This window comes from Peromyscus eremicus, chromosome 8a, assembly GCF_949786415.1.
Source record: "Peromyscus eremicus chromosome 8a, PerEre_H2_v1, whole genome shotgun sequence".
Lineage (NCBI taxonomy): Eukaryota > Metazoa > Chordata > Mammalia > Rodentia > Cricetidae > Peromyscus > Peromyscus eremicus.
The window spans coordinates 90,394,139-90,417,590 of NC_081423.1; the positions used below are offsets into that span (position 1 = coordinate 90,394,139).

The 23,452-nt window shown below is 39.7% G+C and overlaps 1 protein-coding gene across 1 annotated transcript in view; it reads left to right on the forward strand.

Moving 5' to 3' along the window:
- Nucleotides 1-530: 530 nt before the first annotated feature.
- The window catches only part of Cep112 (centrosomal protein 112), a 423,208-nt gene continuing 400,286 nt past the window's right edge, over nt 531-23,452 (forward strand). Inside the window, exons 1-4 of the mRNA XM_059272022.1 lie at nt 531-641; nt 8,674-8,787; nt 13,423-13,613; nt 16,212-16,381. Of these exons, the coding sequence (XP_059128005.1) occupies nt 8,688-8,787; nt 13,423-13,613; nt 16,212-16,381 (461 nt within the window). The 5' untranslated portion in view covers nt 531-641; nt 8,674-8,687. The remainder of the gene's footprint in view (nt 642-8,673; nt 8,788-13,422; nt 13,614-16,211; nt 16,382-23,452) is intronic.

A 23,452-nucleotide genomic window follows, 5' to 3' on the forward strand; every position in this document is an offset into this window, starting at 1 on the left:
CTGAATAATTCACCTCTGGAGTGTGAGCTAACAAGGGTAAATTCTCCCTGCTTTGGGCTTACTCAACGGTGGTGTCTGTTCAAACAACAAACAGGCTTTTCAGTGAACATTGTCCAGCAGTTCCATCGCTTTTCAGTTTTTCTTGGTTTCTCCTCAGTCTCTCAAGTGTTCCCAAACTACGGAGTAGGAAGCCCGGAAGCAGCAGTGTCCACTCTACAGGGATCACAGGAGATTAAGCCTGGAAAGCACCAAGGACCAGATAGGCGAAAACACGAGCTCGGCGCCTGCGCAGTGGACTAGACAGTTACCACAGCAACGGCTTGGGGTGACCATTTCCCTCAGGGTGGGGAAATAGCTCAGTGGGAAGTCTCCGCCCCTTGCATGACAACGGCACCCCGGAGGGCGGAATTCCCGCCCCCTCGGATGTGAGAGGCAGTGATAGACGTAACCCAGCGCGTCGCCATGGCAACCGCGTTGAGTGCCAGCCAGGGCTCGAGGGGGCGGGACAGGCGAGCTCGGTAGTCCCGCCCCCGGTTATGCTGGACGACAGCGACCCATCCGCCCGCAAGGATTTGAAACCGTTTGGCTGTGGCGGCGGGGCGGCGGCGGCCGAGTGGACGGCTTGCTTGTGGGGGCTCCAGGTTCTCTCCCTCTCCTTTTTCTCTCGCCAGTAATCCCCCCTCCCGCCCTGCTCCCAGGTTCTGAGTGGAATTTTGCGCGGGATGGAGCCCCCGCGCGTGCGGGCGGGCTGGCTCGGGGAGGGGCGCCGCCGCAGGCCGGGGACCCGCGCTTGCGGCCTGTGTGGCGCGCGCCCCGGCGGGGTTAGCAGCCGAGCGAAGGCCGGGGAAAGTTCTCAGTCAAGTTTGGTCGGGTGGCATGGCGTGGCCCCGAGCCCTGAGGTAGGGGCTTGTGGGTGTGAGGAGAGATCTGTGTCCTGGAGCAGGTAGGAGAGCGGCCCCGGGCCTGGGTGGGCCACACAGGCGCCGCTCACAGCAGCGGAGGAAGTGACCGCCGAGACCCGGACAGCTGCAGTCCCCCACCCTCCACCCCGCCATCAGTCAGGAGCAGGACCCGCCTGCAGGCTGGCCAGAAAGTCCCGATGATCTCGGGTTTGCAAGGTTCCCAGCACGGAGCGGCCCTTTAGGGAGACACACAGTGTTTGTAGAGATCCAGTGAACAAGTACTTTTGTTTTGTGTTTGAGACAGGGTCCCACTGTGTAGACCTTGCTAGCGTCGAATTCACAGAGATCCACCTGCCTCTGCCTCCCGAGTGCTGGGATGACAGGGCGTGTGCCCTCTCCCCCCACATCAGTATGCTGGTATTTTTGTGACTTGTCTTTACTTTTAAAAAATAACTGAAAGTAAGATAGAAAAGGCAAGCGAAATGCCAGTAAGCCCCATTCCACTGTGGCCATTCCCTTACCCCAGCTAAATGGAGAGCAGGGTAATTTGTGCAGTGTTCAGGTCCAGCTGATGGCCTGCAGCACTCAGATCATTCATGTCGCTAAGCCCACCTTCCAGCCGGCCGGTAAAGGATAGTGGAAATCCTGTCTATCTGGTTAGGTGCACTGGAGGACACACCGGGATACATTTTTAATACCCACATCTGGCCCGGACGTCTTCTGGAAAGATATCCAGATGTATAACCCGCAAAAAAAAGTGCCCCGGTAACTCTTGTTGATTCATTGGCATTTCAAGTCTTCTGTATTATTCTCCACAATACATTTAAAATATGATTTGATGGAACAAAAAAAGCATCTACAATATATTTAAAATATGATTTGATGGAACAAAAAAGCATTTTACGCAACTTTCAGGAATATATTGCATTTGTAAGGTGCGTGTTATGTATAGGAAGTGTGTTCTTGGCTTAGTGGTTGTTGGTTGTCTCTTTTTAAAGGCTATTAATATTGGGGGCTTGCGTGTGCTTTGCTGACTTCTATGGCCGCCAAGCACTTTTGAGAAAGTCTTAGCGCATTTTATAGCTGTCCACAAAGAAGCAGATTTTATAAAAGGTGAGGCTAGTAAGTTTAATAAAAGACACCATATACCTACAGAATATAAATACAGGAGCCACCAGCCTCTTTTTATACTTTTGAAGTAGGTTGTATCTGTAGTAGTCACATTGTAATTGGTATTAGTCAAAGACATGCTATGAGTGATTTAATTCTAAACCAAAGAGAGAGCTTTATGTATTTTTCTTTTCTTTCTTTCTTTTTTATTTAAAAGCTAAAACTTTTTTGAGACATGGTCTTTCTACACATAGCTGTGGCTGCCCTGGGACTCATTGTGTAGACCAGGCTGGCCTCAAACTTGTAGATAAGCCTGCCTCTGTCTCCTACGTGATGGGATCAAAGGCGTGTGCCACCATGCCCTGCCCTTATTTTTCAGTTTTAATACCTTAAATTTGAAGTTCTGATGAATAGTATAAAGACTTTTGATAGCTAGACATAAGTTGTTTGCACAGTAAAATTTGTGTAGCAGGAATTCCTTCAAAAATTGAAGCGTTAATTTGTTTTTTTTTTTTTGTTGTTGTTAGTGAATGAATAAGGGGCAAGGAAAAGCAGATTTTTTAGCTTTGACATTTTTATCACTTTGACTTTATTTTTGCGTGGGTATGTGCATGCACACAGGTTTGAAGGCTAGGAGTCAACGTGACCTCAGATGTCTTCTGGAGCTTGTTTTAGAGAGAGTCTCTTGCTGGCACCTGGGCTCCCTGACTAGGCTTGGCTGACTGGAGAGTGAGCTCTAGGACCACCTGTCTCTGTCTTTCTGGTGCTGAAATTACAGGCCTCTGCCGCTACCTGCCTTCTCTGGTGGTTCCTGGGATTGAGCTTGGGACTCCTGTTTCTTCAGCAAACACTTTACTGACCCAGCTCCTGTTTTTGCTTTTCTTAGAGTGTGATTTGATCATTACATGTCCTGATAGCATTCAGATTGCCTTTCTACTATTCAAATTACTTTTTTTTTTTATTAGTTGGTGATATTTCTGACTTACAGGTAAACGGCCAAGTGGTCAGATTATGTAAGAGCTAGAGATTTCAGAATTTTAATCTGGGCTTTGCTTAATTATATGATTTTGGTGAGTCACTTAACTGCTGAATTTTAGTCTCCTCTAATATCAAACACTAACATTTACACAAATGTCAAAGGATTTATTGAGAATTAGTGATTATGAGGAACCTTTTTGCTTTGGCCACAGCAAAGGACAGGCTTAGGCAAAATTTTGAGTACAGGGCATGACCTGTAAGCCTAGAAGTACATTTAGGGCAGAGCTGTGCTTAAAGTTTTGGGCCTAGGAATTGTCGTTGGTTTATTTATCCATTCGAATAGATGTTTTCAACTTTATTATCTACTATCCAGTATGCTATCATAGTGTACTTTCACCAAGTACCAAATGTATTGTAGGAATTTAAAACAAAACAAACCAAATACCCCCTCCCCCCTCCCCAAACTAATCAACTAGTTATTAAATTAATTTAAACCAAGTTACATGATTAGTTAATTATTTATGCAGTGTGGAGGATTGAGATCAGAGCCCCCCATATACCAGGCAACTTCTCTGCCACAGAGCTACCTCCCCAACCCTGAATGAAGTTTGTTTTAACTATGTCTAAAAATTGAAAACACATTGCTTCCTCTGGAACACAAAGTGGGATCGCCATTTTTGACAAATGGAATTAGGAGTTTAGGAGCATGTGATATACCTGTTCTGTAAGACCTATTTGGTGTTCAGAGTAGAAACATTAGAAACCAGTAGTTTGGGGCTGGGGATATGGCTCTGTCCATAAAGTGCCTGCTGTTGAAGGATGAGGACCTGAGTTTGGATCCCCAACACTCAAATAAAAGCTGAATGTGGTGGTGGGCATCTGTAACCCTAGAGACAGATAGATCCCTGGTTCTCATTGGCCAGATAGCCTAGCTGAATTGATGAGCTCCAGGTTTAGTGAGAGGTACTGTGTCAAAAGTTAATGTGGATAGCAATCAAGGAAGATATGCAAAAACTCCACATGGGAGTACACACACACACACACACACACACACACACACACACACACACACACACAAACTTGTACTTCTTCCTGCCAAAAAATAGTCAAAAAAGTGATTAGTCATGCAGAAGTTGAACATTAATTTGCTTATTCAGTGATCAGTTCTCTAGCTCCTAACATGTATTTGATAATATTCGAGGTGCTTACTAAGGTGTAAGTTTCGACCCCTGCTTTCCAAGAGACTCTCCCAGATGTAGGAAGTATGTAAATTTACAAATGTCTGGTAAATGCAGTGACACAGATGGAGCATTTCACAGCAGGAAGAGAGCAACAATTAGCCTAGGGTAAGTAGGACTAGCTGTACTCAGCAGTGACAGCTGAGCTGCATATTATCTGTCCTCGGGTCTGTAAAGACCTGTGCATTGGGAGCAGAATTAGGTAAGGGCTTGGAGTGTTTGGAAAATGGCGAGAAGTTCATCGTGACAATGGGGAAATTAAAATGGCCATTGGTGGGTTTGTGTAGTTAGGCAAAGAGTAGCTGGTAAGATAGGCCTAAATGGGAAGGCACTTGCCCAGCTAATGTAGGGTTTGGAAAGTATCCTGTAGTTGGCAGTAGAGAGATTTTGAAGTAGTTAAGATAAGCTTCACTTTTTCCTCGGGTAGAGACAAGGCTCGTTGGAGGGCAGGTCATGGGGGCATTGTAGTAGTAAAAGTTGGTGGTGTGCAGGGTTTGTCTGCTAGAGTGCAGGGAGAATGGAGAAGCTGGGACTTCTGTGTGTTTGTCCCTGGGTGCTTTATGGAGAACTTAGACAATGGAAACCTTGAAATGTCTAGTAAGGAAGATGAACTAGATGACAATACCACTAAGCATATGGGTCAATTGTAAAGAGTTTTCTTTGGGACATATGTAACTTTGTAATGTACCAGAGTAGGTCCAGGAAGCTGTTGTAAATATGAGTTTGGAACTGCAAGGAGAGAGTAGAGTTAGCAATACAATTTAAGGTAAATGGCCTGAGGAAACTACCAGTACTGATGGTGATTGCCCAGAGAGAAGGTGAAAAGTCAGATAAAAAGAAGACCAAGGAAAGAGCAATGTAGAATCTGGACTTAATGGTGGCTGGAGAAATGAGCCATTGAGAGACTGAGAAGAAATGACCTGGGGTGGGGGCGGGGGCAGCAGGGCAGGGGGGAGTGAGCTATTGACGTCAAAGAGGCATTTCTAGGAGTAGTGAGATGTAAGGAGGGTAAGGTGCCGTGAGGTGTGGTACCCTGAAGACAGAAGATAGCTGTTTGGATTTAACAACTAGTGGATCGATTGCAGGGGGACTCGGAAAGAGTTCAGTAGGTGACAGAGTGGAATAGGTAATTCCCATGGGGGATGAAGCTGGAGAAGTAAAGTAAAAGAAGACTGGTGAATGGAAGGCTAGAATGAGCGGTGACAGGAGGGGAAGGAGCCAGTGGAGATGCAGAATTTGAAATAAGGGGAGGTATGTAACTGATGATTGATAAACGGTAGGAGGATGCTTGGGATGTAGGAATAGAGGCAAGGTAAGGATGTGTCCTTTCAGAGGTGGGTTGAGAGGCGGGAGGAGTACCACTTTAATAGGGCTGGTACCATCTATTTTTTATGAACTAAGGTTTTTTTTTTTTTCCTTAAATTGAGAGAAGAGTTGCAGTTGGTTAAGGGACTTTAAGATGTATGTTAAGTTCTAAGTATTGCTTTGTGGACTGATCAAAAGTAAACTCTTCAAAGAGCCATCTAACTCCAAGGCAGTACCATCTTTCCTGAGTCACTCCTGGGTTAGAGAGTTACAGCATCAGTGGGGTTTGCAGTATTGCCAAGTGGAAAGAAGAGCTCCAAGGGAAGAGGAGGTGGACTGGGAGGTGGAGGGAGGGAGGGAGGAGAGAGGTGCAGGTGAGCATCTGAGGAGATGGTGCTACTGTCAGGTAGAGGTGTTCCTAAAGGGAATGGGAAGCAAGTGGTGTAGCCAGGTGATTGGCGGCCCCACAGAGGGTGATTGTGGGAGGAGCAGTAGCTGGGAAGCAGCATGGAGGATCTTAGCCAGTGTTTGCCCTCCTAGGCTGTGTTAGTGGAGGAAATGAAAGATTGAGAAGAACATGCACCTATGTGCAAAAGTGAGGCCATAGCTCCCTCTCATGGCTGTGAGGGAAGTGATGGGAATCAATGAAAGGTAGGGTAACTTACTCAGACAGGACAGGTGGTTGTAGAAGTTGCTGGTGAGAAACTGTAAATGTTGGAAACTCGTTTTGCAAGGGTAAGGTTAAGCTGTGGAACAAGACAGCTTTTAAGGCAGAACAGAGTTTCCACCCAATCCATAGTTTGTAAATGTGTGACAAATCGATTTTTTGTCATTTTTATTAGATGGTTTTTATTCGTATGGCTAAGTGATGAGAGTTATTTATATTTTCTTTATTAATACTATTATGTAAGTATATGGTAGTTCACAGACTAAATGGACATATTGATTATGGATTTTTTTTCTCTTTTTTTCTTTTCCTTCAGTTTTGGGGTTTGAGCTGGATGTACACACACACACACACACACACACACACACACACACACATTATTTTTTTGAGGTTCTGTAGATTGAACCTAGAACTCAGACATGCTTGACAAGTACTGCACCACTTACTAAACCACAGTTGGCTCTATTTTACTTGTTATTTGGAGCAAAGTCTATATAAATTGTCCAAGCTTGCCTCAAGATCATGCTGTAACCCAAGTAGGAATTGAGCATTCTGAGTAATGGCATTACATGCTTGTGCTACAGGTAAGGGTTGGAGGTGTGTGTGTGTGTGTGTGTGTGTGTGTGTGTGTGTGTGTGTGTGTGTAGTGTAGAGCAGATGTCCACTTCCTTCCACCTTATCCTTTGTCACTGAACTTGGTGCTCATCTGTTGATAGACTGGGTATCCTGTGAATTCCAGGGCCCCACCTGTCTCTGCCTCCACTGCAGTAGGATTACAAACACATGTGACCATGCCTGGATTTTTTATGTGAGGGTTGGGGATCTGAACTCAGGTTCCCATGCTTAAGCAGTAAGCTCTTTAGCAACTGAACCATCTAGCTACCTCCTGGATATATTTTAACATAAGATAGTTTATTTCTGGTTTTGTCAGTTTTACCCCAATTATATATTCAGTATATATGAAGAATTAATATTTTAAAAAGTTTAGGGGGAATTAAAGGACATTTAGGGTTTTGATATATAGTTCAGTGAATTCTTATACATGAACAGACTTCACAATCTCTCCTACAGTTCATGTGCTGAACAGTTAAATACCCCTGGTAGTTTTCTGGTGCATATGCTCTTTATTCAGAATGTCCTTGACTGATGGCGTCTCTGAACCACTGGCTATTCTCTCTGGTAAAGTTTTTTTTTTTTCCTTTTCTGGTACCCCCTATCAGTGGACTTAGCACATAAGCTTTTGAAAAGGGTTTCTTTCACTGTAGTTTACTCATGGCATTTTGTGTATCAATATTCATTCTTAGTTGCTGAGTGCACTTCGCATTTCTTGGCTTAACTTTGGCTGTTCTCATGTGTTGTTGGGGTATTGCACCATGGTTTTGGTTTTCATTTCCTTAGTGACTAGTAATGTTCAGCATCTTTTTATGTGCATAATTGCCATTATTTGTATTTCTTCTTTGGTGAAGGGATTGATTTTTAAAATATAATTTTAAGTGACATGCAGGAGTTGTACGTGTTTGGAGGGTGTAGTCCTGTATTGAAAACCGTGTATACAGTCTGTAGTGACAGCAGGGTGGTTGGTTGTCTCTACTCTGTTTTAAAATATACAATTAATTGCTGTCAAAGGGATCGATTTTTTGTCATTTTTATTAGATGGTTTTTATTCGTATGGCTAAGTGATGAGAGTTATTTATATTTTCTTTATTAATACTATTTTTCTGTGCTGGAGATTGATCCAGGGCCTCACAGCACACAACACTGTACCACAGAGCTACATACTTCCTCAGCCACTCATGTGTTGTTGATATAAGTTATTTATGAATTCAGAATTTGCAAGCATTTTCCCTAGTCTCAATCCCTTAATAAAGACTTTGCAGATCAAAGCTTGCAGTTTTTTTTGAGGGGGGTACAGTCCAATATTGTATATCAGGTTTTTATTTCATAGATAATTCTTTTTTTTCTTAATAAAGTTATGGAGATCTTTTCCTTTATTTTCAGTTTTTGCAGTTTACCCTTAGGTCCACTATTCATTTGGACTTAATTTACATACATAGTATAGCATTATTGTTAAGCATTATTTGTTATAAAAATTGTTGTTTCTCTTTGACTATGCCTTTGTTGGAAATCAGGGTTCTATATTTGTATTGGTCCATGTTGTGCTTCTGTTCTGTTTTCCTGTCTATTTGTTCTCTAGGCAGTACCATAATGTCTTGACGACTCTAGCCATCTTAAAATAATGTGATGTGAGCCTTCCAACTTCAAGCTTCTTCAAAATTGTTGCTACTATTCTGATTATTTTACCTTCTCATATAAATTTTAGAATTAGCTTGTCTGAGTTTTGGTTGGAATTTCACTGAGTCTAGCAGTCAATTAAGGAGGATTGGTATTTAATTGACAAGTTTTCTTTAATGTATTTTATCATGGTTTCATAGCTTATACAGGTATTTGATGCTTAATTTTAACTCTTTCACAGAAAGGATTGTGGAAATGGAAAGTGAAGAAGAAAAATGGGAGAAGCTGGATGCAGAATTTGATCACTTTGTGGTAGATATGAAGCCCTTTGTTCTAAAATTACCCCACAGGTCAGGTAAGATTGGGTTTGAAATTAGACGCTTTCTTGTTTTTGAGATATTCTTGCTATGTAGCCCTGGCTGGACTGGTGTTCACTATGCAGCCCAGGATAGCCTCCAACATATTGCTTCAGTACTTGGATTATAGGCATGTGCCACCATATCTAGCTGAAATTAGATCCTTAAAATTAAAAATATTATTTAATCAAAACAGTTATATTAGCTATTAATATATATTGTTTTATTATTGTGATGACAAAGTACCTGGAAGATGCCACTTACAAACTTGTTTTGGTTCACAGTTTGAGGGTTCAGCTCATCATGGTGGGAAGGCGTGGTGTCTGGAGCTTGAGACATCCGGTCACATTGCATCTGCTGTCAGGAAGTAGAGAGCAGTGAATGTTGCTTCTCAGCTTCAGTCTTGGTCCTCCAGCCCTTGGAATGTTGCTGCCCACATAGAACTTGGGTCTCCCTTTCTCAGTTAAATCTTTCTGGAAACACCCTCATAAACATACCCAGAAATAGGTTTCCATGGCGATTCTGAATATCTTCAATTAAGATTAACTGTCATACAAGTGAACTGTCAAAATGGAAATAAAGTTAAAATTCCCTTTTAAAAAAATTCCTTAATATGGTGATATTTTATTTGTACTGAAATGTGATTTTATTTGTATGTTAATAAATAAAGTTGCCTGGGGGTCAGAGCTAATAGCAAGCCATAGCAGAAGCCTGGTGGTGGTGGCACACACCTTTAATCCAGATCACATGACAGACAGATCTCTGTGTGTTCAAGGATACAGCCAGCATGGAGACACACGCCTTTAATCTCAAAACCAACCATAGAAGACCTGGAGGTGTGTATAGATAGGCAGTGACGAGGAGGTCATGTGGTTGGGTTTACAACCAATGAGAAGGCAGAACAGAAAGTCAATAAAAAGACAGATACACAGAAAGTAGATCTCTTGCTGAGGGGAAGGACAGCAGCGGCAGGAAGGGTAAGAAGGTGGTTTTAAGTCTCAGCTCTCAGCTACTGCTCTGACCTCTTGGGCTTTTAACTCTGCATTTGGCTCTGTGTTTCTTAGTTTAATAAGACTGTTCATCTACACCTTAATTCTAATGTGTATCATTGGTGTAGGATTGTTTACTTTGAGCTGGATAAATAAAAATTTAGTGACAGTGTCCTCTAAGCTTTGCCAGGATTTTATTGAGATGCCGTGTCATATGCCATGAGCTTAAAGCATGATCTCAGAGTTAGATGCTTCTCTTTCTTCGCTTTGACTTTTTCCTCCTTTGGAAGTGACTTCCAGTTCATGAACCCATCATTAACCTCTGACCCTTTAATCTAATTGACTACCTGATAAGATCAACTGTGAATGAGTTTTTGTTGCTTTCATGCCTCTCATTTCTGTCCTATTATTTCTACTTTCGGAATGAGAACCTTTGTTTCAAGATAGAGATTTACAGATATTTTAAGGCATCAGAGGGCAGCTGCATAGTTTAGGGGTGCAAGTGTCTGAGTGCACTTTGTATTCAAAGTGAGGAGCTGACTTAAAACTACAGACTTCTAGAGGAGCTGCACGGAGAGATGAGAGTGTGACACAGGGATGATGCAGTCTTTGCTCAGTCATCGCAGCCTGCTCTGGCCTTCCCGTGAACCGCCTCCTTCTGCCTCTTTTCTTGCCTTGTCATTCCTTAGCCTTTCCTTTCTTCCTTTGTTGTTCCTCAGATCTCATGGCTTCAAGTCCCATTCCTTCACATCCATGGCTGACTCATGATGACTTCTAATAGTATGTAATCATACATGCATATCACATCCTCTTCTGATATTCACTACCTTTTAAAAATTACCACACAGTCACACAAACTAATGGGGTTTGTTATGACGTTTTCATACATATTATGAACATTATATTTACTTTGATCATGGTAATTCCCTTTATTGTCCTCTCTTGTCTCTCCTTATACTTCTGCTTTTCCCTTTCCTCTTCTGTAATAGTAACCCTTCTTATTTCCATGTTTTTTTTTAAATATCTACATAGAGAAAATATGTGATATTTGTCTTCCTGATTCAGATTTGTTTTGCTTAACATGATGATCTGTAGTTCATTTCATTTCTTATAGATGACATGATTTTGTTCTTATGTCTGAATAAAATCACACTATACACACACACACACACACACACACACACACACACACACACACACCATATTTTCTTTATTCATTTTCCCATTGATGGACACCTATTTTGACTCCAGAACTTTGATAATCATCACTTTTTTTTTTTGTCTTGTATCTGCCAATTAAGAAAATTTTGTATTAGAATTTCCCATTTTCTTTATCCACTCTTCAGTTGAAGGGCATCTAGGTTGTTTCCAGGTTTTGGCTATTACAAATAATGGTGCTATGAACATAGTTGAGCAAGTGTCCTTGTGGTATGATTGAGTATTCCTTGGGTATATGCCCAAGGGTGGTATCGCTGGGTCTTGAGGTAGATTGATTCTCAATTTTCTGAGAAACTGCCATACTGATTTTCAAAGTGGCTGTGCAAGTTTGCACTTCCATCAACAGTGGAGGAGTATTCCCCTTGTTCCACATCCTCTCCAACATAAGCTGTCATCAGTGTTTTTGATTTTAGCCATTCTGACAGGTGTAAGATGGTATCTCAGAGTCACTTTGATTTGCATTTCCATGATGACTAAGGATGTGAGCAATTCCTTAATGTCTTTTGGCCATTTGAGATTCTTCTGTGGCAGTAGAATCAGGGTCCATCCCTGGTGCATGAGCTGGCTATTTAGAGCCCATTATCTATGGTGGGACACCTTGCACAGCCATGATGCAGGGGGAGAGGCTTGGACCTGCCTCAACTGAATGTCCTGGGCTCTGCTGACTCCCCATGGGAGGCCTTACCTTTTTGGAGGAGGGAATGGGGGGTGGGGGTGGGGAGAAGCACTAGGGGGAGCAGGAGGAGGGAAAAGAGGGGGATCTGTGATTGGTATGTAAAATGAATAAAATATTTCTCAATAAAAAGTTTAAAAAAGTAAAAAAAGAGAATTTCCCATTATAAATGTATCTCAAATCAAACTATTCTCATATTTTGTATTCTTTTAAAAATAGATTTGAGGTATTTAGAATTGCTTAAATATAACCTTAGGTTTATATACATTGTCTATGTGGAACATTCATGGCCCTCTTTTACTGCTTTATAATGAACATGTAGGAACTCATCGCATTTAAGAAATCTAGTCTTACAGCTAAAGCTACAGTGGGATTTTCTATCATTTTAAGTAGATAATTTAGTAGATAATTTAAGCTCTTCATTAATCAAGTTGTACCAAAGTGTTTGCATTGAATATAATGTCGATGTCAGTTTGCTAGAAGACACTAAGATAATATATTTTCAACTATGTGCTCAAGCTGATCAATTCCACTTCTGTATTTTCTGTTTGTATAAAGTACACTGGATATTTATAAAGTTTGTTTGGTGATCATATAATTTTCAGAGTAAAAATACACATTTTTTAGATGCCACCTCTCATGCCTGTTAGTGAGATTACAAAGTGGTAAATCCAGACTTAGTGATTTTTTTTTGTAGACAAAACAATAAATGAATATGACCTTTATAAGCCAAGAGATTAGTGATTTGTATAATATATGTAATCCACAAATTGAGTTAGACTGATAAAAATATCAGAGTAGTGTTCGTGAGAGTTAAAAAATCCTGTGTCACAGCAAGATAATACACTCAATGGGTCATTATATATGGATTAAATGTGCTGCATTTTTAGGTAGATTTTTTTTAAAGGATAATTATTTCATGAAATTATTCACTCAATTACTTTAGAGATAGTAAAAGAAAATCTTAAATCAGCTACAAATCCCTTGGGATTATTGGCTTTAATAGATAAAATGTTTGGATTTAATTTTAGAGTGAATATGTACTGCTTGGTAGCCAGACATGGCACTTTAGCTTTCTGTGTTTATATAGTTAAGAGTTAGGGACAGCCTTTCTAGTATGTCTAAAGTTATTTTATTGATGCAAAAATTTATCTAAAATATGTTTAATAGTATTCAGAAATTTTATTTTTATTAACTCCCAAAGATTCTAGGAATCTTTTTTTTTTTTTTTTGGTTTATTCGAGACAGGGTTTCTCTGTGTAGCTTTGCGCCTTTTCCTGGAACTCACTTGGTAGCCCAGGCTGGCCTCGAACTCACAGAGATCTGCCTGGCTCTGCCTCCCGAGTGCTGGGATTAAAGGTGTGTGCCACCACCGCCCGGCGGAATCTTATTTTTATGAAAATATGTATTCATATTTGTGTTGCCCAACTGCAACTAACTAATAAACTCTAGACTGGGAGTGTACAGTCTTTTTTCCAGCCTATAACCATTTTTTGTTGTTGTAAAGTTTTATTGAATGTTGCCACACTGTTTGCTTGCATATAGCTCATTAATACTTTCTTGATAAGATGGTGAACTAGAGTAAGTTATGCCAGAAATCACATGGCTTGGAAAGCTTGAAGTATTGACAATTGGGCTTTTTACAGAAGTTGGCTGACCCCTGTTCTAGATTATAGTAGGTACTTATATAGGCCTTTATAATTTAATGTTTTATCATTGATATCAGGTTTCACATAGTTCTTATGTACTTACAGAACGGCAGAGGTGTGCTCTTTGGATCAGAAAGCTGTGTGAGCCCTCAGGAACAGGTGCAGGACTCATGGGTAGGAAGAATCGGAACCTGTACGCAAAGCTGTTACTGCATATGCTTAGGCGAGGAGTACTTGAAGGCCCTTTTACACACCGTCCTGAGCCAGGAATGCTAAAAACATTACCATCATATATGGTAGGTACCGCCGACCACGGCATAGTAGTTTCATTCCTTTTAAAGTGAGTGTGATATATCATCCCTTTAGGAAGGGAAATAATATTGAGTTATATGTGCTAAATAGTACATAAGTTAAAACTTCTCATTTATTTTTTCCACTTTCAATAGAAACATTCTTTTGTTATATTTTATTCACTTATATTCCCTTATATAAAAATGAATTTTAAAACTGACCTTAATTACTTACTAATTTTCAAATTTGACTCTTAATATATTAAGTATTTAGTAAATTATAGTTTATGAATCCTTTCATATATATTATTTAACATTATCAGTTTAATGGCTCTTAGAAGTCCCTTTCTAGTCTGTCGATAATAATAAGTTAGAATTTAAAAGTGGTTCTCTGTAGTTGATTTAATTATTATCAGCTTTGTTATGAGGCAGTTATTTTATGGCTAGTGGATGAATTGTCCCCCTCTTGCTCCTTGTAAACATAAATTTGCTTCTTGGTTTGTGTGGGTTATGAGTATGATATCTAACTGGACGGCTAACTGCTGATATATGTGTGAATGTCAGAATTATTACAAAATATAGGATTTCTCTACATTTTAGACAATTTACTAATCAAAATATAGTAGCATGGAATGCTGCACACAAAAGGATAATTCCTTTTGTTGGTGGCAGAGCACAAAAACTTTTAATGCTGTTATCCATTGCAAAAGGAATACCATACATTTTGCTTATGCCAAGATCAGCAGTATTGGGGAAAGTAGTTAGTTGACTTTGTGTATTTGATTAGATATTAGAACGAGTACTTCAGTCTCCCTATTATCCGTGAAGCTTTTATCCCCCCATCTCCACGAGATTCCCAAAATAGCAGACTACATGGAATTATTTGTACTATACTGAGACATCTAAGACAGCTACTAAATGACTATGAATAGGTAGTTGCTTTAGTCAAGGCTTCTATTGCTGTGATAAAATATCATGACTATAAGCAACTTGGGGAGGAAAGGGTTTATTTTGGCTTACACTTTCACATCACAGTCCATCATTGAAGAAAATTAGGGCAGTAACTTAAGACAGGAACCTGAAAGCAGAACTGAAACAGATGCTATGGAGGTTTGCTGCTTACTGGCTTGCTCCTCATGGCCTGTTCAGCTTGCTTTCTTATAGTACAAAGGCCCACCAACCTAGGGGTGGTACTGCCTACAGTTAGCTGGCACCTTCCACATCAATCATCAGTCAAGAAAGTGCCCTCCAGACTTGCCCATGGACCAGTCTCAGTTGAGGTTCCCTCTTCGCAAATAACTCTAGCTTGTATCAAGTTGACGTAGAACCAGTCAGCATAGCAGGGTATACTGTGCAAATAGATCTCGCTGGAGATGGTGGAACAGAGTTTATGAGAGTTTATTACAATTTACAATAGCACCTAATTTAAATCTTATTTGTAGAATTTTCCATTAATATATCAGGCCATGGTTGACTGTAGGTAACTCAAACCATGGGAAGAGAAGCAGAGCATAAGCAAGACAACCATACCTCATTTAAAAAGAAATCATCCTGCATTTCTGATTTAATATAAGGGGTCATATTTGACTATTTCCCGAGGAGTAGCCCCTTGAGGATTTCGGTGTAGATTTAGGTAATTGGTGCACAGTAGAGTTTTCTCCAGAAACCTTATCATGCACTGGGCTTGAAACTAATGTGTTAATGTCATCTCGGTGTCTAAAATGGACTGTTTCATGAAGAACAGTAGATGTTGCGATATTAATATATTCTGTCACATTTTTCCATTCACAGTTGATTTCATAAAGTTGTAGGGAAGGACTTTATTTGACAAATGATACTAAGAAGGCCTGGAGCTTTGTCTTGGCCTCCCAGGGAAAGAACAGTAGGGTTGGAACCAAATCCCATGTCTCCATGACTTTGGAGTTCCCACCGCATTGAGAGATTGTTACTTTTAGCTTTAATTTCTGGCATGTTTTAATTGTGGTTACTCCAAATACTGATTTTGTGTATAGTGTGCCTATGTGTGTAAACTAATTGATAATTACAGGAAGAAGTAGAGTAGGACATAATTTAAAAAGTTTTCCATTCAACTATAAAGCACTGGTTCTCAACCAGTGGGTCACAAGCCATTTGACAAAGCTCTTTCCCCCCGGCCCCAAATTTACATTATGATTCATAACAGTAGCAAAATTACAGTTATGAAGTAGCAGCGAAAATAATTTTATGGTTGGGGGTCATCACAGCATGAGGAACTGTACTAAAGGGCCATAGCATTAGGAAGGTTGAGAACCACTGCTATAATACTAATATCAGTTCCTTATATAAATAATTATTCTCAGATTGATCTATCATGTAATTTTGCTGTTCATTAGGTTTCTTGTGTAGGAGAACATAACTGAATGTAAATGTATTGGGTATCTTATTATTTTAATATCTCATAATTTATTATGTATTCAATGATGCATTTCATTTACTTGTCTGTAATTGAACTTTAATTAGATATTTGAAAAGCTTTTGTTAAACTTAAAGTTGATGGAAATTTTAAGTGTTTTCTTTATAGTAGTACATTTTGTAAGAATGATTTCTCTGATTTTTAAAAACCAGTCTATCTATTTTGATGAACCAAATCCAGCACAACCAAAAGGTTCAAGCCCAGAGAAGTTACCTGACTGGGTAATGGGTGAGCTGGAGACAGGTGAACACAGATTAAATGAATCATGGCAGTTTTCTTCTGGAGAAGAGAACACGATGCTGTCGGCAAGTGATGTCCACAGGTATGCCATAAAGTTTAAATATTTAAAACTTTACTGTGTTTTTGCAACTGGCTCATATATTGACGCCTTTTCTTTTTAATAATAAGGTTTTGGTTTACATTATATTTTTGTTAATGTTGGAGGCTGTGAACAGATGTTAGGCAGATAAAAATAACAGGTTTTAAGAATTTACTACATATTTAAGTAAGATGTTATATTTTAAGTCATTTTATGAATATCTGTTAACTGTGTGTGTGTGTGTGTGTGTGTGTGTGTGTGTGTGTGTGTATTTCATTGTTTGGAAAGTGTAGCTAAGAATCGTAAATTACACAATAACATGTTTTTCCTTTATGACAATGTTAAGAACATTGCCAGTGACTTCAACAAAATGTAATACTCTGCACATCCATGTTGCATCTTCTGCTTGAATATCTCTTTCCCCACCTCACTGACTGGTGCTCACTATTTTCATTTAATGAAATAAAAATATAAATTTGACCCATTCAATTGCCTTTTTAGTAGAAGATTAAGCCTACATAGGATTTTAGTACAAATAAAATAAACTGCTAAGTTATAAAAATGTACCAAAAGGTTGTTATTGTTGCAGTATAATTTTTGGCCTTTAAGAGGGAGAGATTTAAATTTTGGCTTTTATTAAATTTTGATATTTCCTGTTGACACTGGAGTTTCTTGAAGTGTTAAAATATTGGGTATTGTCGTTTGAAATGCACCATACTTCATATTTCACTCTGGCCATTCTCTTGGGAATTTTAATTTTATGAATTTGTTTCTATTAACAAAGCAGTTTTTCTGTCCACTATAGTTTCTTTGGTCTATTCTTATTAAATGTGGAAATGTTGTTGGTAATTGGAAATGCATCCATTGTAGATGTAGTCTGGTTGAGTGTCTTTCAGACTTGTCATCATGATGGGGAAGAACAGTGAACACAAATCAAAGAGTCCATGAGATAATTTTATTAGAAAGAGGAAACAAACTAGAATGGAGAAAAAAGTGAAGGAAGATATGATAGCATTAAGAATATATTTAGAGGAGTAAAAAGTGAATAGGTGAGTTGTATTAAATGGTCTTAGTGCTTATTTTTGCATCCATAGAGAATTAAAATAAGATTATATTATATATTATATAAAATAACTTTCTGACCCTCTTGCCTCCACACTGTGGAGGTGGAGACAAGGGGGTCAGAAAGTTCAAGGTCATCCTCAGCTATGTAGCAAGTTTGAGGCCAGCCTGGGTTATATGAACCCCCTCTTTAAAGAAGAGTTCAACTAAAATTTGGGCTCCTTTCTAAGTATAATGGTGAAATGAACCTGGAGTTTGTGGCATGAAGGTGAACTAGTTACAAGTCTGTCTTGGCCCTTGACCATGGGTTGAAAATAGTAAATCTTTTTAGACAGAGTCAGTGACATGAGCAGATTTGTTTTGCTTCACTTGCACAGTGGTGTCTCCAACAGTGTTTTTGAAGGATTTGTCAAAGTTAGCAATCAATTTTCTTGTACTTCCTAAAAATCTGAAAACCTGGTAATCTTTTTGTAAGATAGTCGTGGGGTCATAGGTTAGAGATAGTTATAGTAGGTTGCTCTGTTACTGTAGTATGCTGTTAGCTGTAGGTGGAAGTTTCTCTCCTGCCTGCCTCTTCCCAAGTACCCAGCAGCCACTTCTTAAATAATTGACTCCAAGGCTTAGTATTACTTATAAATGCTCAGCTAGTAGCTCAGGCTTATTGCTAATTAGCTGTTACACTTAAATTAACCTATAATTCTTATCTGTTTTTAGCCAGGTGACTTGGTACCTTTTCACAATGCAGCATTCTCATCTTGCTTCCTCTATGTCTTACTGGTGACTCCTGACTCCACCCTTCATCTTCCCAGAATTCTCCTAGTCTGGTCACCCTGCCTATACTTCCTGCCTGGTCACTGGCCAATCAGCATTTTATTAAATCAATTCGAGTGACAAATCTTTACAGTGTACAAGAGCATTATCCCACAGCAGTTAATGAATTTCACATTATTTGTATATATTAGTGAGCATGGAACTTTTTTCTTTAAATTGTCCTTAAAGTGTTTTTCTGTTTTCATATTGTATCAAAAGTGCAGAGAAGAAGGATGTATGTAGAGGGATCAAATAATTCAAGAAAGGAAGTGCAGAATTTGGAAGCATAATCACTTCTCTGTTGCCTGCTTAAGCCCTCCAGATGTGATTTATAACATGTTTTACATGGGAGAAGTGCACAGATAGTTTTGATGCACTAGTCATGTGTGATTTTGCAAATACGTCTGAAGATTAAAGTGTGCATATTAGGATAGGAAATACATGACATTAACAGGAGTCCAGGTGAATGGACATTTTCTTCTCTGGACCACAAGATATATTTTGAGAAAAATACAGTGAAAATATTCTTTTTAAAAACAGATCTATTTTTATTTTTATTTATGTCTGTATATGTGTGTCTGTGTTGAATGTATGATGTGTATGGGGTTGCCCATGGAATCTAGAAGAGGGAGATGATTCCTTGGAGCAGGAGTTACAGGCAGTTGTGAGCCTCTCAACTTAGGTCCTGGGATCCAAACGAGAGTGCCCTGGAAGAGCAGCAAGAACTCTAAACTGCTGAACTGTCTCTCAGCCCCAGTGGGAATAATATTTACTTGTCACCCAGTCACTTTACTGGAAAATGAAAAAATAATAAAATCTACACATTAAAAATAATTTGTCAGCCAGGCAGTGGTGGTGCATACCTTTAATCCCAGTACTCGGGAGGCAGAGCCAGGATCTCTGTGAGTTCGAGGCCAGCCTGGGCTACAGAGTGAGATCCAGGACAGGCTCCAAAACTACACAGAGAAACCCTGTCTCGAAAACAAAAACAAAAACAAAATTTGTTTTATTCACTGTATTAGCTCTCTTTTTTTCATTGCTGGGACAAAATATTTGAGAAAAGGCAATTTAAGGCAGGAGGGGCTTGTTTTAGCTACAAGTTTGAAGGGATAGCGTTCATCAGGGAAGGCATGGTAGCGGGAACATAGGTGCCTGGTCACTTTGTGTCTGCAGTCAGGAAGCAGAGGAAGATGAATACTGGTGTCCATCTGACTTTCCACTTTTCCCTTTTTACTCCGCTCAGCACTCCAGCCCATGGGATGTCCTGCCCACATTCAGGTGGCTCTTCCTTTGCTAGATAAGCCTCTCTAGAAATATTCATAAAAATATGCCCAGAAGTGTATCTCCTGTGTGAATCCAAATCTCATCCACCTAACAATGAAAATTAACAATCACCGATATCTATAATCAAATGACTTTTAATGAAAAATAGTTACTTGATTAGAAGGCAATAGTTATTGATTAAATGATAAGCAATGGGAAAAACTGACTGTTGGCTCTCATCAATCCTATCCATCCTCCAGATCCACAGCCTCACAAAAGTCTGACATCCAAGTCTGTTCAGGTGACCCTGTCACCTCTTCCTATAGGACTCCATGTTTCTCAGTTGCAATCATTGCAATTGCAAATATTTAATGTCTGACTTTTCTGTTAGATTCACGAGGTAGGAATTTCACAGGTAGAAATGGTATTTTTCATTTGCAATTAATTTATTTTCAGTTCCTCATAGCAGATGTCAGCATGTTAGAAATTTCGTAAGTCATATTCATTGAGTTACATGTGTGCTTTAGTGAAGATTATTAGTCACTACTATATAGTAATTTACTATATACAAAGACCTTCTAAGGTAGGTGTATTGTGGCAGAGGTTATAGTTCAAAAGAATTTGGAAATTGAACTCTTAGAGAATGTAGAGGGGAGGGTGGCTTTTATAAAATGGTGGAGGAAACATGGCCATGCACTATAGAGGAGGAGCCTGTAACACTATGAGGCATGACACCGAAGGAGCCAGCGAGGACATGCTTAAAGGTCTTTCTGTTCAGGTCGGTGACATGAGGCTGATGGTCCCTTAGGGTCATAAAGTCCTTCTTAGGGTATTTCATACTCCTTTAATAATTATGGCTTGATTTGTTTTAAACTTTAAATTTTGTTGAAGCTTTAATCCACATGTATATTACTTAACAGAGATTTGTCATTTTACATATATGGAGACATTTAAAAGATAAAACTAACATTTATTTTAGCTGAACTTACAAAGATTGATTTGAAGGCCAGCTCCACATGTGCTTCAGCTCACCGTGGCCTGAGGAGCTCACCAAAGGCTCCCTTTCACTCTTCTTTGTGAGGTTGCTCCTTTTCTCTGAGTGGTCACACTGTGCTAACGACGAAGTCGCTATCTGTTAATGTTGACCTACTACATCTAATAACTTCTGTAAGAATTGTTTTAAAAAGTTTAAGAGGCTTCTAATATTTGACACATGTATGTTTTTATAGTGAATAATTTATTGTTACTTAGAACTGAAGTTTAATGCTACCTCATAAATTTTACAGCCACTTCAACTTGTCCTTTGAAAAACCTCTTTAATCTTAAAAGATTTTCCCCCTTAGTGTTTCTTTTTTGATCACTTTATAAAACCCTGCTTTACTTAGACCTTTTTGTATGTGAAGCATTTCTAATGGCATTTTAGATGATGCTGTTTGTGCCCTAGCCTTTTTATATTATTAAAGATGCAGAGTCCTTTTGAAGCCTTTTGTTAGGATCCCTATTCAGGGGAGATGACACCTTCCCTCTACCTTTATTCCTTTGTAGGCTGGAAGCAGCCTCGCCTCACACTCCCTGGAAGTATTATGAGGCCATATTTTAGCTCTTATTATCATGCTCCCTTTTTGTCCCTCAAATATACATCATGCATTAGTATATTTAGCATTTTACACCAAAAACTCCAGTACCAGTCACTCCTGAGATCCTCTGCTTTCTTTTTTGCATACTCCTTGGTTTATGTTCATGTTATTACCCATGTTTTCTTTTAGAAGACTTGCTGATCCAAATGTCATTACTATTTAAATTAAAATTCTGCTATTACGCTTTTGTGTTTAGTATCTGGCTTTTTTCTTGACAAAGAAATATTGTAGTTATATTTGGCTTTAGTTGGGTATGACTTTATAAGACCTTTGTAAGGCAATCCTAGCCATCAAGATCTGATAAGCACCTTGTTTTTATGATAGGTTGTCTTTAAGGGAGCCCCCAGAACCCAATTCCTGATATTCTTTCTATAATTTCCTCCCCATGATTATGGGCAGGGCCTGTGACTTGTTTCTAACCAATGGAGTGTGGCAGTGGTGAGGTCACTCTGATTGCCTTGTGCTGTGTGAAGCATCATCGTACTCTAGGTCTTGTTTCTAACCAATAGAGTGTGGCAATGGTGAGGTCACTCTGATTGCCTTGTGCTGTGTGAAGCATCATCATACTCTAGATCTTGTTTCTAACCAATAGAGTGTGGTAATGGTGAGGTCACTCCTGTGATTGCCTTGTGCTGTGTGAAGCATCATCGTACTCTAGGTCTTATTTCTAACCAATAATGTGTGGCAATGGTGAGGTCACTCCTGTGATTGCCTTATGCTATGTGAAGCATCATCGTACTCTAGGTCTTGTTTCTAACCAATGGAGTATGGCAATGGTGAGGTCACTCTGATTGCCTTGTGCTGTATGAAGCATAATCGTACTCTAGGTCTTGTTTCTAACCAATAGAGTGTGGCAATGGTGAGGTCACTCTGATTGCCTTGTGCTGTGTGAAGCATCATTGTACTCTAGGTCTTGCTGCCATGCCCTTTGTTGACTTTGAAGAAGTAGCTTCCATGATTCATGTAGCCACAGGGAACCGGATGTTGACAATCATGGAGGCAAGGAAGCAAGTTGAGGAGTCTGTATATGAAAACACAACTCTCATCGAATAATGGTTGTAGCGTTATGAAGTAGCAAGCAGAGGACCTAGCTCAGCTATACCTGGACTTTCACAGAAGTATGAGAAAATATGTGCATGTTATTTAAAACTCCTTGGTATGGTGTTATGTAACTATACATGATGGATGCAGAATTTTTCTTAATGTAGAAAACTGTGAATACTTGTGGAAGCCTCAGTGTAGAGTATGCAGAATGAAAAGTCAAGGTTTTGTATATTCTTTATTTCCTTCCTCATGAGAGGTAATCTCATCAATAATTTGGTATATATTATTCTTGAATAGGTACCTAACATCTATGCCCATGTGAATAAGAAATTATGAAATGTATATGCACCACTCTATAACTTTATTTTTTATTTACTTAGTTCTCAAAACCATTGCCATGTAGGTGGGTTTTCAAAAATATACTTTTTAACCCTGTTTCTACTGTCTTCTTTAATATTATAAAGAATACTTGGGTTCACATACTAATGCCTAGCTCATTGTATATCTTGCATTAAATATACCTGGGATTTGTTTTAATTGCATATGATAAGATGATATGGAGACAATTACCTTTAAAGAAGAGATTGTCATTCAGACACTAAGAGTAAGTACCATATCCTGCAGGGTCACGTTTTGCTCAGGAGGCAGAAGGAACAAAGGGGAACATAGGTAAACACACCCCTTAAAACTATAATGATGGGGTGCCTGAACTGGCTTACCCCAGTAATCAGATCGGTGAATACCCTAACTGTCATCATAGAGCCTTTCTCTAGTAACTGATGGAAGCAGATGCAGAGATCCATAGCCAAACACCAGGCTGAGTTCCAGGAGTCCAGTCAAAGAGAGAGAAGAGGGATTCTATGAGCAAGGTGCATCAAGATCGTGATGGTGAAACCTACAGAGACAACCAAATCAAGCTAGTGGGAAGTCATGAAATTTAGATCAACAGCTGTGGAGCCTGCATGGGACTGGACTAGGCCCTTTGCATACATAGCGAGACAGCAGTATAGCTTGATCTGCTTAAGGGGCCCCCTGGCAGTAGGATCAGAATCCTGGTGCATAAGTAGGCTTTTTAGAGCCCACCACCTATGATGGGACACCTTTCATAGCCTTGAGGCAGTGGGAGGGGCTTAGACCTTCCTCTAGTAAATGTACCAGGCTCTGCTAACTCCCCATGGGAGGCATTACCTTCTTGTAGGAGGGAATGAGGGGTGAGTTGTAGGGGAAATGCTGGAGGGGTGGGAAGAGGGGGATCTTT